General features: G+C 29.9%; 1 protein-coding gene across 2 annotated transcripts; it reads right to left on the bottom strand.

The window, feature by feature from the left end:
* Positions 1–5,214: 5,214 nt before the first annotated feature.
* On the bottom strand, positions 5,215–13,977 carry LOC105457388 (ras-related protein Rab6). Of its 2 annotated transcripts, none has more exons than XM_011702029.1 (6): positions 13,167–13,977; positions 12,483–12,541; positions 10,694–10,853; positions 10,034–10,239; positions 9,870–9,936; positions 5,215–5,786 (listed from the first exon to the last, which is right to left on the bottom strand). In XM_011702029.1, exons 1-6 carry the CDS (start codon positions 13,234–13,236, stop codon positions 5,713–5,715), a joined length of 636 nt encoding a protein of 211 aa, XP_011700331.1. In that variant the 5' UTR covers positions 13,237–13,977; the 3' UTR covers positions 5,215–5,712. The 2 variants fall into 2 exon arrangements, with proteins under 2 accessions (XP_011700331.1, XP_011700332.1); XM_011702030.1 differs by lacking the exon at positions 5,215–5,786 and adding an exon at positions 7,554–9,365 and having other exon boundaries at positions 13,167–13,976.
* Positions 13,978–13,989: the final 12 nt, after the last annotated feature.

Raw genomic sequence — 13,989 nt, 5'->3', positions numbered from 1 at the left:
TCAATCGTTTAATCGAACCTATCCCAAAAATCAAACTATTATATTTCTATCAACTTACAAAAAAATTAAAATTGTGCGTTGTCAAAGGCTTATTTGTACAAATGCAAAAGCTGAAAAATAATCTGAAAAATTAGCTGCTCATATTAATCTGTGTCCATTTTTGATAGACGATTTCCATTTAAATTATAATCTCGCAAAGAAATTGTTGTACAGATATTTTTGATTAAGATAATTTAGAAGTCTAAGAATTCCAAGGATTTTCTGGTGAACATAAAACTTTATTCGTTCATTCGTTGAAGCTCTACGGTTTAAATATAGTAATCGCGACACACATGTTATGACAAGTTTGCAAAATTCCATTCGCGAGAACCTCGGATTCGGACTAACACGAGGCTCCATCTAAGACACAAGGTACAAAAAGATGGGGTTGGTTCCTTCACCTCGACAAACGAACCATCGACGATCAGAGACACACTTTCGACTCGCTTTTAATGGCAGTTAAAGCGAATGCCTAAACTCGCTTTTCCTTAGAACTCCTCACGATACAAAGATTATTTTTTCAAGATTAAAAATTTGTAGTTGAACCTATACAATAAAAAAACTAAAATAAAAATTAGATAACATAGATTTAAATCACAAATAAAATAACATTTAAAATTATAGCGGAGTGAAATATTATCGATCTTGTAGTATAAATAGTAATACAAAAATTCTTGCGATTGTGAAACGATTACTATCGTTATTTTGAACGTACTATTTCAAGTATATTTTCATTAATTAGTGAAAGCATGCAGTCTATTTTTACAAATATTGCGGACAATCAAATATAAAGAATAGAAAATTGTCAACATCTCTCTGATCGTGGTTCGTTATGCGGACAAAAGCGCCTTTGTCCGCACAAAACACGCTATCCTGTTCCCTCTAATTGTTCACAATAATACGGTACATTCTGTGTATGCATTTGTTACGTTGCTATGTAGCATGAAGCTGAAATGATAATCCCGCCGTTGCTACTCGACTACGATTTTGTCTTACGGTACAGCAAACAAGAAACAATAGCAAAAGGACCGCTCCTCCTCTCGCCATGACATAACCACTCCTATAAGTTTGTTTCGACATATTTATATATTTATATACCTTTGTAATATATATATATATAAGTCGTAAATGCACTTGAGGCTCCGCTCTAGCCGGAACGTTCGCTTCCAATTGTCCCACTCCAATTTAATTTATCTTAATTAAAACTAATCTGTTATTTGTTGTTATCAAATCCCTCTTTCAGCACCATATTAAATATTAAATTATAATATTATATTATTTATCAATATTATTTCAAAATATTAAGTAATCAACAATATCAATATTAATATCAAATGAGGCTCTTAATTCTTTAATGACAATTGATATTAAAAATTCATTAATTCCACAAATTCTTAGTTTAATACTTAACTTCAGGAAATTAAACTATTTGCAAATATTAAAATGTAATAAAGACCTAATATACAGGGTGTCCCAAAATTTCGTGAATCAAAATATTATAGCAAGAAAGTCTTCGAAAAATTAAGTAAAAAGTTATGTGTAAATTTTTATTTTAAGCAGTAGTTTTTGAGATATAATACTTTAAATTCAGCCAATTATAGATTAGCATGCACGTAAAGTGCGCGACCATTAACACTATCGACGCGCTCACGGACATGCTTCCGTTTAACCGTAATTTATAATTGGCTAAATTTAAACTCTTATATCTGAAAAACTACTGCTTAAAATAAAAATTTATAAATAACTTTTTTACTTATTTTTTCAAAGACCTTGTTACTATGATATTTTGATTCGCGAATTTCGAAACACCCTATATAATAATGCAATATCTAATATAAAATAAGATAGTGATTGTTGATAATTAAAAAAGCAACGTCAGTTACCAATAAGGTATCAATCAATTAAGAATTAAAGTGATTACATTATAAATTCGTTATACGACGATCATTTCGACTAGATCGGTATACATCGGTTTACTTATCAATTACATTAAGGGAAAGACATTGCCCGCAATTATTTCGAATCCATCGATTTTTAGACTCTAAGTCGACTCTAAGTCACTATCGCGGATAGGATGGCTGTCCTTTTTAATGAAGAGACCGTTCGCATCCCATTTGTAATAAATTTGTATATAATTCTTTATATGTTTATAAATTTATGAATTTATAAATTTAAAGATATTTATAATATAATAAATTTCCGCGATCGCATTTTTTCACTTTGTTACAGTCTTAGATCGTAGGCAAAATGTCTTTCCCTAAAAAAATAAATAAAATAATTGTGTATTTCTGAAGGCGGATCTAAGAAAAAGAAGAAAGATCCTTTTTAAATCTTGTGGAATTTAAAAACTTGCAATCTAAATAGTTTTATGACAAAATCTTAATTTTTTTGGCTGCAATTGCTTTAAAGGTCCATTTCGTAAATAAGATAAAATTTAAATTAATTAATTAATTCAATTAGCAACAATAAGATAATATTTAACATATTTATTTTCCTAATTTAAATTCAAAGATATTTGATAAATTTAATTAATAAACTTCAAAAATAAATAAATTAATTAACCATTAATACTGACATGCTAATATTTAATTATATACCAATGTTTCATTTAATATCAATAATTAATTTCAATAATTGATTAATTCAGCAACGTTGGGTCATTAGATTATATTTGTGCTAATAAATCATAATCACAGTAACATACAAATTTAACATATATATGAGTGATGATTACGATACAGCGTCGCGTGAAAGTATAATTGATTCGTCATATCTTCTTCAAATCATGAAACTAGATCCGCCACTAGATCCGCCCTCGAACGCGTTGCCTCGAAATAGTGCTCGAAAAAATCATCTCGCGGTACATACTCAATATTGCTGTGCAACACTGTCGGATTAACGCTACACGACACGTTATATAGGGGCTGGCTAGAAAGATAGTTTCATCCATCCCTTTGCACTCATTCATCGATTTTAAAAAATTTATTTCGTTACCAAAACTTCCAAAAATATTTTGTTTCATATCGTACATGTAAAATTTGTGTAACGTTAGATAAATAAAAAAAATGTTTTTTTACAACAAAAAAACAATGCATTTATAATAGTTGTACGTATCAAACTGCACATATGTATGTAATATAAATAAAAAATAAATTAATCGATTTATATTTCATCAAATATTAGTGGTAATTATTTTGTTTTTTTTTCAAACTTATTAATTTTCATTAAACATAAGTAAATACACTAACAAAAATAATTATTTTACAACATGACATACAAAAATAATAATGTACAAATTCTAAATTCCACTTAGAATAAAGTCTGTCACAATTAGAGGATTTTTGAATGCAAAGAGATAACGATGCTTGCTAGGGCTTGTAGAGATTTCGCGTCAAGCACGACTAATAATTGATTTATTCCTCCGATCCTCGATTAATCATCTTCTAGAGAAACATTCGACGGGTGTTTGCGTTTGGCGTAGCGTAGGCGTTTCATTTTGTACAAACGGCCAAACGATATATATTTCATTTCAACTCAATAATTTTTCAAATTAGTGAAATTTATCAAAACTAATTTAGGTATATTTCATATTTACATATGAATTATTTATATAATTCATGTTAATTAAATTTAAAAATTTACAAATTAACAATACAGTTTTATAAATTTATCTTAGCTGCAAATTAAATTATTAATGATTTAAATCCAAATTGCTAATTATTAGTGCAATTTAAATGTGAATCAATAACTTTTCGATCATTTCTAGATTCGGCTGGCTTTTATACGATCTCTTCATGATGAAGAAACTTGAATATTCCATATCACAAGAAGGATTCAGAAGGCAATGATTTGCAATAAAAAATGATCACGAGTGAGTTTGGTCGTTTGTGCACACTTGCGTATCCACCGTCGATCTACAGACTTGAGTCTCGTTATCAAGTAGAGTCGCTTATTATCAAGAGATATCGAAAAACGTCTATAAAGATTCGTAATATGTGGTACATTAGAAATATCCTCGAACGAACAACACCTTGCCGATAAAACCGTGCCGTCATTGAAAAACTCGCAAACTCATCGTAATTAGCTTAATAGCGACTTAATCAACTCCACCGGGGATGATTACTTTCAGTCGTGCTTCCTCTGTGTTCTCCTTTTTTCTCGTCTTCCTCTAAGTACACAAAAAAAACTATCCATCCGCAAGCTTCGGTGTCTTGTGCGCATTTTGTTACATACAGGATCTCTGAACGAAGAGACAATATATGTGCTTAAACTTGGAAAGATGTAGCAGTGATCTCCACTAATCGTACACAGACCTGACGCTAAATTAATCCTTTTCCTACAGCGATCGATTAATACGCCTAATTTTAATAAAACAATCGTTGAAACCTAGAGAAAAATCTAGATAATTTCAGATAATTCTGATGTGATATTATCTATTTTCTCATAAAAAATAATTTAGAAAAATTGATTTTTCTAAATTATTAATCTATTAACAATTTTAATTTTTACGTGAAAAGAAATTAGATTTAGAATTTGAAGCTAAAAAATTACATTCAACATGGAAATGTTACTTTTACTTTAGTAAAAGTAAATTTCAATAATGATGTAATATCCATAATAAATATTACATTTCATATACTGTAAAAATATATTGTAAAAATATAGGACCGTAAGGACAATTAGATATTGATAGAAGATATCAAAATAATTATGAAAGTAATAGAGTCGTGGGACAGCATCCCAAATGCTAAAAGTGAGAATAAAATATCCTGATTTCAGAAGAATCTTAGTCGGTCTTGTTAATTTATTTGTCTTTTACATTATTAATATTTGTTATACCTCGAAATTAATTTATTTTAATTGAAGATGTATTTTAAAAAATTATAGATCGCCGCTGTAAGTAAAGGATTTATCTCGAAGATCAGGGAACGCCTTTTAAAAATGGTGATATGTAGTTTTCATCAGAGCCAAAAGATTATTGCTCGAAAACTTGTAGCGATCAAGAAACGCTGATATAATTTATCTCTTTCGCGTCAATTATTTCAAAAAGAAAGTATCTTCTCTTTCACAGTTTTCCTATAATTTTATATAATAACAGCCAATGCCTGAAAGTTCTATAATTTTATATTGATAACAATATAAATATGTATAATAAATGTATATATTTGTAGAATTATTAATTAATATAAAATGAAAATCATAAATTAATAATATTGAACATTATGAACTGATATATAAAAAATTAGTTATAGTTTTGCCTTAGCAAAAGCTACTCTTTGTAAAATATTTATAATTAGACGCGAAAGAATTAACCCTCGAAGGAGATTGAAAGTGCAGAGAATGTAACGTGGACTCCGCAGCTATCATCGTTTCAAGCTTAAACGTAGAAATACCCCGAAAGGTGCGGTCTCCATTTTCTCGCACGAAGCCGGCCCGAAAACAACGCAAGTAGCTAGTATTAGATATCGCATAAGTTCGTCTAGTAACACTTGAAACGATACTTAGGGCCCGAGATCGGCGACGAAGGCCCCTGTTCCCATAACGACGTCAGAAGAAGCCAGCAGCGTCTTGCAATGGTATGGTGATTCGTGTCGGGAGATTGACTGCGATTTTTCCCGCTCTCTTTCTCTCTTTTCGCTCTTTTCTCTCTTCGGATTGTGACGACGAATCGCCCTAGCAGATGCAGCTGCTCTCGCCCTCCGACTCGGAACCATTCTGCATCGGCGATTGATTCTGCAAGTCGACAGCTGCTTTTGTGTGTTAAGGCGTGTTGCATTTTCAACTTGCATTCTTATCAAGCGTGATAATTTTATCTCATTTTCCTTCCTCGGTGTCTCCCAAGAAATTAATTGAATCATAAAAAGAAGATACTAAATAAATCGTGTATACCAATATACTTTTCGCTCGGCGGAGCCCGTCGTCCTATTCGTCGTGCCAATAGGAGGTGAAAAGCGTTTCGAAAAATAAAATATCAAAAAGGCTTATGCACTTTTTTGCAATTTGGCAATATTATTGGTCAGTAAATACATTATTGCACTTGATAAACATTTGATTGGTAGCCTTAAACTTAATCAATGCGCGTGATGTTCCGATAATATTGTACAATGAATTCTTATAAATCAAATAAAGTACAATGCAATCCTTAATGATATTACTAGTAAACAAATCTTTTTGACGACTTTTCTAGTATTACACTAGTTTACAAAAAAAAAAGTTTTTTTTAAATTACTTTGAATCGGATTACGTGTTTCTTATAGAGTTTTAGATACTGAAAACGATGTCATTAGCCAAATTTCTTCAGCACTCTTAGATTTTCAAAGTAACTGAGATTTATTGTCCAAAAAATGTCAAATATCGTCAAAAAAGCCATTTTTTAACCTAAAACCTTAGTTATCTTGGAAACCTGACGTGCTGAAATTTTTTGACTTATAGCATTGTTTATAGCATTCAAAAATTTATAAGAAACACCTAATCCAATTCAAAATAATTTTTAGCTGTAAACTAGTGTTATCTACAAATTTCTAAATATTTATCTATTCGATTATACTGATAGTTATCGCTGTCAAATCGATGATCTTGTAACTAGATTTCTTTTAATTTTCCTCTAATCAATAATCCTTTATGAGAATACAGCTCTGATTTATAATTGCGTATATCATCGCATTTTAATTTCTGCTTATCAAAGCTCAGAAAGGTGACAATCGAAAAGCGTATAAAAGTTCAAAAACGGGACGGAGAATATGTTCTAGAATTACTTGCTATTTTTCAAAACATAAAATCTCGTAAAAAGAAAAATTATAGAACAATAAGTATAAAGTTAATAAAAAGTTTGATTTAACTAAGAATCCAATTAAATTATAATTTAAATTAACATTCTGAATTAATTGTCCATAAATGTTATCGTCAATTAAGTCCAATATAAAAAAATAAATATTTTCTTAGATCATTTAGTACAAGCCCTATACATATACAATTATCAAAAATATTAAAATTATTCATATAAAATTTTTCTCTTACAAAGTTATATATAATTTTAACATTTTTCGACAGTTATTTTTAATGACCTTCTATCTAATTTAAGAAAAATCAATTTCACAGGAAAAAGAAGAGAGTCGAGCAAGAAAATAAGTTAAAATAAATTATGTTTTCAATACTTTAAACAATATTAAAATTACAAAAATTAATATAAGGGAAAAATAAAGAAAATCATAGACAAAAAAATAACATTTAAAAAATTCTTCATTTTTTGTAATATTTTTTTTATATTATCGATAGTTTAAGCTTTTTTACATAAATTAAGATATTATAACTGACAAATGGTCAACAAAGGAGACATTAAAATATGTATCTTACTAAAAATTAAAAGTCTTCTTTTATCCAAATTACAAATTATATGTGCAGTATTTAGACAAACCATTTTTTCTGTACTTTTATAAACAAATTTACGTTGATCCAAAATGAATATATAAATAATAGCTCAAGGAAAGAAAACAAATTTGATTCAATAACATAAATCCGAGTTTGTACAGAGTTCATTTATTCTACTCTTAAAGTATTTGTAGAAAAGAGATATAATTAGCTGCTAATTAATTATTCACTTACTCCGTAAAAAATTTCTTTTAAATGCTTTTTCCTTCGTTTTCTCTTTTTTTTCTTATTTTTTACTAACTTCCCAGCATCAATTAATATTCATGCATTTAGAATTAGATCGAATTAAGCTTTCAACGTTGAGTTTCAGTTACTTATTTTTTTTCTATAGTATCGATAAAGCGAGGATCTATATATTATTAGTGATTAGAACTTGACTCACTATTTGAAATGTTTAAATCTCGAGGACTGCATTTACGTAACGCGTTTATTCTATAGTTCATAATCTCCAAATCGATGTGATTGTTGCTGAATATCGTAAATGCAAATGCAGCTGTCTTATTTTCTCTATTTATTGCAAACGTATAAGACAATTAATATCTTAACTTTCTTGAAAAAATGCAAAATAAATAAGAAACACGAAAAATATGATTTACTTCTATCAGCCGTTTAATGTCAATTTGAGCAACTATCGATGTATGTTTAATTGTAAAAAAATAATGTACGATATTAACAAGTGAAATAAATTCAGGTGAACTTTGATACTTTAATAAAGAGTATATCTCAACTCTTTCAGCTCTGATACGTACTTAAATACGGAAAAAAAATATTTAATTGCCTTTTGTAAATCTAAACATCGACTTTTTTGAAATACGTAATGAATGCATTGTCCAAAAATATAAAGAACTTTTATTAATTAATAAAAATTTAAATAAGAAAATGCAATTAATTTTGAAATTATTACTTTTAATTCGAATAATTATTTCCAATATGTAATTGAATAATAATTTTTTAAATTCAAGCATTTTGATCATGTGATAGCAATAGAAAGTAAAACAATTTGCCATACTTTTTAGTCTACTTAATACTGCAAGAATCCCAATTAGATTCAATCTGGATCCTCGCGATTTTTTAAAGGCGCTCCATAATTTTTAATCAAGAATGTAATTGCCGCATCAAAGCCGAAAGAGTTAGATCTTTCTACAATCGGCTAATATACGGAAACACGTCAGTGAGTAAAAGCAGTCTTAAGCTAATGTGTGAAACTGTATTTTTTTCTCGTCTTAATAAAAATCGTTGCTGCTCAGTGCACGGCTTTCCACGACTTCACGAAAACCACAGGCCGAATGCAATCAGTATCCTAAGTCATTAACTTATAAGTTAACTTAGAGCTCAGTGTTTTGTCTACTAGTCAGGGCATCGAACAGAAACAGAACTGTTATTCTCTTCAAATAATCTTGAAGCAGAATTATAAATTAATAAATTAATTCAATTAATATTATTAATATATTATGTATAATAATCTTATATATATATATATATATTTCCTAAGAAAATTTCCAAGAGAACGTTTCTCGATTTTATTAAAGAAATTAAAATGTTTTTTGGTAAATGATAACATATTAATATTATTATACATTAATATTATTAATTATAAGTAATAATATTAATATGTACACTTTACTATTTGCTTGTAATGCTTATTGAAAACTTGAAAAAGAGCTTTCTTAGAAATTTCATTGGAATTTGATCGGTTTTATATTTCTCGAAAAAGATCCTCAAACCGCTCCAGAACGATCTGGGACGATTCGGGTTCTGTTCGGAAATTAATAAAACTCCTTCCGATTCGATTCGATTCGATACCCTGCTACCGTACAGGCCGACGACGACTTAGCATGCACAACTGCTCTCCGAGGCTTTCAGTTCGATTGGCGTGTCCTTGAGCACTACCTCTTGCACTACGGATTAAAGAACTTATTAAGGAAAACACAAAAGTATAACGCAAACAAATGTAAGATCCGACGGATCGCCAAAAAAATCCAGTTCCGAAATCAAGAGCGAAACAATAGACCGGATAGCGGATAATCCTTCAAAAAATGTGACAAATGGCAAGAAAGTTGAATATCTAAATTGTTAATAAAAACTTTTTTGTAAAAAAAGGTTAAATAAAATATAAAACGCAAAAGGACTCACGTTTATCTTAAAAGAAAACACTAATAATTATTAAATAAAAACATGAAAAATTGCATATATAAGAACTGATTTTTGCTATTCCAATTTAAAGACATAATAAAAGAAAAAAACAACGAAAAAAATTGGTAGTAATATCCAGAATCGAGGAATCGCTAGATAAAGGGTGAGATGGGATTTATGTACACGTAAAATAAGAGAAGTTCGCCGCGAACGTTCCTGCAAATATGCCATGCAAATTGCGTGCAGTAAGTATCTTACGCAAAGGATACTGTCTTCGGGAGGCTTGTTTTCGGTGGAGTCCATACCCGGTAGAGCCGCCGCTACTCTTCTAAATAGCTAAAATAATTAATAGTAACGGTAATTTTTTTACTCATTTCCGGGCACACGGGTCGAAAAGATTAGTGTGTGAAAAAAAAGAATATAATATAGTTACCTGTTTAACGTTGTAGCCAGCCTTAGCACTAGTTTCGATAAACATCACATTTAGTTCTTTCGCTTTCCGCTCGCCCTCTTCCGTTGAAACTTGCCTCTTATCACTCAAATCAGTTTTATTGCCTACTAGCATAATTATCACATCACTTCCTCTTTCAGTCCGCACATCGTCTATCCATTTGGATGTTTGATGAAACGAGTTGGCGTCTGACAAATATGCAATCTTAATTTCATAGTTTATTTATCAGGGTGTACCAATAATAGCGTATGCCAGCGCAATTGAATTTACATTATTCTAAATATTGATTAATTAATCAAATTACGTTAATAAAATAATAATTTATTAAAACTTTCGTTTACAAAGAAAATCAAAATTATCGATTAACATGCTGTTCACATAGACAATGAAAAAACAAAAGCAAACTTAAAAAAATATATATTAAAGTCAAAAAACCTAAAATCTCCAAACAGTTAAAAAAGTTTCAAACTAAAAAAATGTATAAATAAATTTATGTATAAAATATATCCTTCATATACACATAAATTCAAAATAAATTTTAAAATTTTTGTTGTTAAGAGAATGTTTCAACATCGAATTCTTTTGAAGCTACTGGCACATAGCTTTTTAGGACACCGTATTCCTTATATACCGAGTGCTTACTGGTAATATCGTAAACAACGACCGCGACAGTAGAATCTCTGATGTAACTAGGTATCAAAGAGCGAAACCGTTCTTGCCCCGCTGTGTCCCACAGCTGTAGTCGCACAGTTCTATCCTCAAGATACATAGTTTTGCTTAAGAAATCTATACCTATTGTAGCCTGCAACATAGCAATAAATCAAAATATTAAGAATTATATTTTTAAACGTTGATAAAAAAAATTAAAATCATTAAATTTAATACTAAAAATTAATTTTAATAAACTAATTAAATAGGATAAAATAATATTATACTTTTAAAACAAAATGTTCATAAATATGTAACAACATAAAAAGTTTTACTTGCTAAAAATATATAATATTAAAAAATAATTACATTACATTGCATACTTTACCTTAATTAATCATTTTTATTATAATGTAATTAAACACAATATAATTTATTAGCACAATGCCTTACGGATAATGTGATAATGTGATAAACATAGAGAGAGAAAGAAAAAGAGAGAAGCGAGTTATCGACGTCCTACAAATTTCTCTCTTTCTATCTTTGTCGATTAGAAAAAGTCGATATCTTGACTCCCTACTGCCTCTCCTGCTAGCATTAGGTCTTTTCGTTCTAAGTGCATTTTCTTACATTTTTCCGCATTTGTAGCTACATTTACATATAATTATATGTATAATATTAAATAAAACAATATAAAAAAACACGATAGCAAAATTTAAAAAGCACAATGCAATAATATAAACGGAAGAAGTGAATTTAAAGTGAATACAATTTTCTTCATTAAAAATCTCCGAACAAAATAGCGAATTAAAATAATTTTGCAAGTCAGGAAGCAGATGATAAAGAAATTATCTAAATATGTAACGGATAAGTCGCCAAACATTTTATGTAGACATCTTCTAATATAAATATATCAATAAAAAAATTAGTAAACATATTAATAAGTGCATAAATGTATCATAAATAAGTGTATCGATAATATTTACAACATTGGGTAAGAAATAGCAAAGTGAAAGAATAAAAATTAAGCATTTTATTTCGCACACATAGTTTATTAAAGTGCAAAAATTAATGGCGGGATTGGGGAGCGGAATAAATGATATTCCAATTTTGTTTTTCCATTTATGATAATAAAAAAAATAGAAAAACAAAAAAGAAAAATGCAAGACATTAAATAATCTACAATTAAAATTTAAAACAATTTGATAAGTAACTTAATCAATAATACATAATATGTTTAAAACAACTATATTTTAGTTGATTTTTTATCTAAAGAAATTGTGTCATTGGATATAGAATCCTATAGCATCACAATTTATAGCCAATAGCCATCATTCAATATAGGTTTATCAGAATTTATAGCCAATTTTGCTAATGCATTAAATCATGCAAATATATAGTTGAATTTTATTATTATAGAGAATTAACTCTCACATGAAAATTTATTCATTTTTAACAAATTTGAATCTACAATTTAATAAAATTGAAATTTAACAAAAAAGAATTTTAGAAAATTCTGATAAAATTATATAACGTATAAATTTTGTAAATTTAAATTAAAATTTTAATGCAAATAATTAATGTTCAATAAATATTTATATAAAATTATTAATATATTAATCTACAAATTAAAATCATATTGTACATAGACTATACACAATTTTTCACAACCTGCACAACGTGCATGCAAAAAAAATTAATGCATTTGATAAAGCACATAATAAAAGTAATTTATTTAGGTATATTAAGTAAAAATTAATAGATATAATAAATTATTGCATACCTGGTATGTGTTGTCAAAGCTGTCATACATAAACCGTGTAATAAGAGATGTTTTTCCGACTGCAATAAAAAATTACATTGCTCATTTATTCAAACATATTTGAATCCTTATAAATTTTTTTTCAAACTAAGCTTTAATATTTTATTTTTAAAGATTCAGGGAATTGTTTCTTTCATTAAATTCATATTTCTCTGTATGATTTTTTCTTCGTGAAATGAAACAGTTTTTATTCTTTCATGAAATTTGAGCAATTGGCAAAATTTAAATTAAATTTCTTTGCCACATACTAAATTTCTTTAAAGAGATTTCGGGTATCCAATCAAGAAACATTTCGTTTTGTCGGGCATTTAACGCTAAACGCGGCCACCGAAGTAGCAGTTGGCAAAAAGCGCAGGGCGCAGATACCACGTTGCACGTTTTAAGCGCCTAAACGCGCGATCAGAACGAGCGCAGTTAACACGGCGACAGCGTGTCGTCGTGGACACGGTGGCGGCGGTGGGGAATATTGATCCATAACCTAGAAGGGTACCAGGCGACGTCGGGTAGGGTCGTCACCCCGATCGAGCGTGCTAACCGTAGGACCGGAGTTCGCGATAGCGCTTTCCCCCCGCCGGAAAAATCGATCCATATTTTTTTTTCGTAGAACACCGACGCACTTGTTTGGCACACCATCGGAACACTCACCGCTCTGCTCGCCCAGAAAGACGAGCTTGAACTTCCGCAATGGGTTACCGAAATCGCCCGAGGACGACATGTTTTTCTTTCGTCGCGCCTGAACGGATTCTCGGCAGGTCTAAACCGGCGGTTTCGATGCCAACAGATATTCGATAACGCGCTCAATGGCCGCCACGACGAGCCATTTAAGCGATCAGCTGCACCGGCTGATTAAAGTCTCCGCTAGCTCTCTGACGGGCTATTCAGGGCCGACAGCTTGACAGCTCGCGACGCTCGCTTGGATGCCACTCCTTGCTGCGAGTCGGCCACGTTTAACTGGGAAGTGACGTCGTGACTGAAAAACGTAGTCACAGAGAACGCCGTAGGTGGCACTACTGATTTCCGAAGAGGAGAGAGAGAGTTCGCGCTGATGCTCCCACAATTCTAAAAAGTCAAACTATAACATTCCCGTGGATGCGCAATGGATAACCAATTAGAAAAAGTTGGCTACTAACATCGACCTATTGCTACGAAATAATTGATAGTCCAGAAGTGTTTTGTAGTTCAGATAATATGCCTTCTTGAAGAATTGCTCATCAGATTTTAACATTTGCTCCCACATTCTTCTACAAATCCTAATTATATTTTAACTATAATGTAATTAATTTCATGTTTTAGTCCGCATCTACATTTTTTGGATCAATTGTTTATTAAATTAATACAAAACTCGGTTTTTCTCGATTTAAATAAACAGCATGATACAATGAAATGAAAATAATTCACATATCTTTTACAAATTTGCTAAAAAATTAAAATTTTATATGAAATTTGTATAATTACATGTATAATACAT

The sequence above is a fragment of the Wasmannia auropunctata genome, unplaced genomic scaffold, assembly GCF_000956235.1.
Source record: "Wasmannia auropunctata unplaced genomic scaffold, wasmannia.A_1.0 LD335244.1, whole genome shotgun sequence".
Lineage (NCBI taxonomy): Eukaryota > Metazoa > Arthropoda > Insecta > Hymenoptera > Formicidae > Wasmannia > Wasmannia auropunctata.
Note: the sequence above shows the minus strand (reverse complement) of the source record. Positions and strands in the feature narration are given on the sequence as shown.

Coding starts and splice junctions, on each gene's coding strand:
- LOC105457388 (XM_011702029.1), bottom strand. CDS start 13,236: ATGTCGTCCTCGGGCGATTTCGGTAACCCATTGCGGAAGTTCAAGCTC. Junction 10,854..12,482: donor GCTTTGACAACACATACCAG/GTATGCAATAAT, acceptor GCTATGTTGCAG/GCTACAATAGGTATAGATTT. Junction 5,787..9,869: donor AAACAAGCCTCCCGAAGACA/GTATCCTTTGCG, acceptor ACACAAAAGCAG/CTGTCGACTTGCAGAATCAA.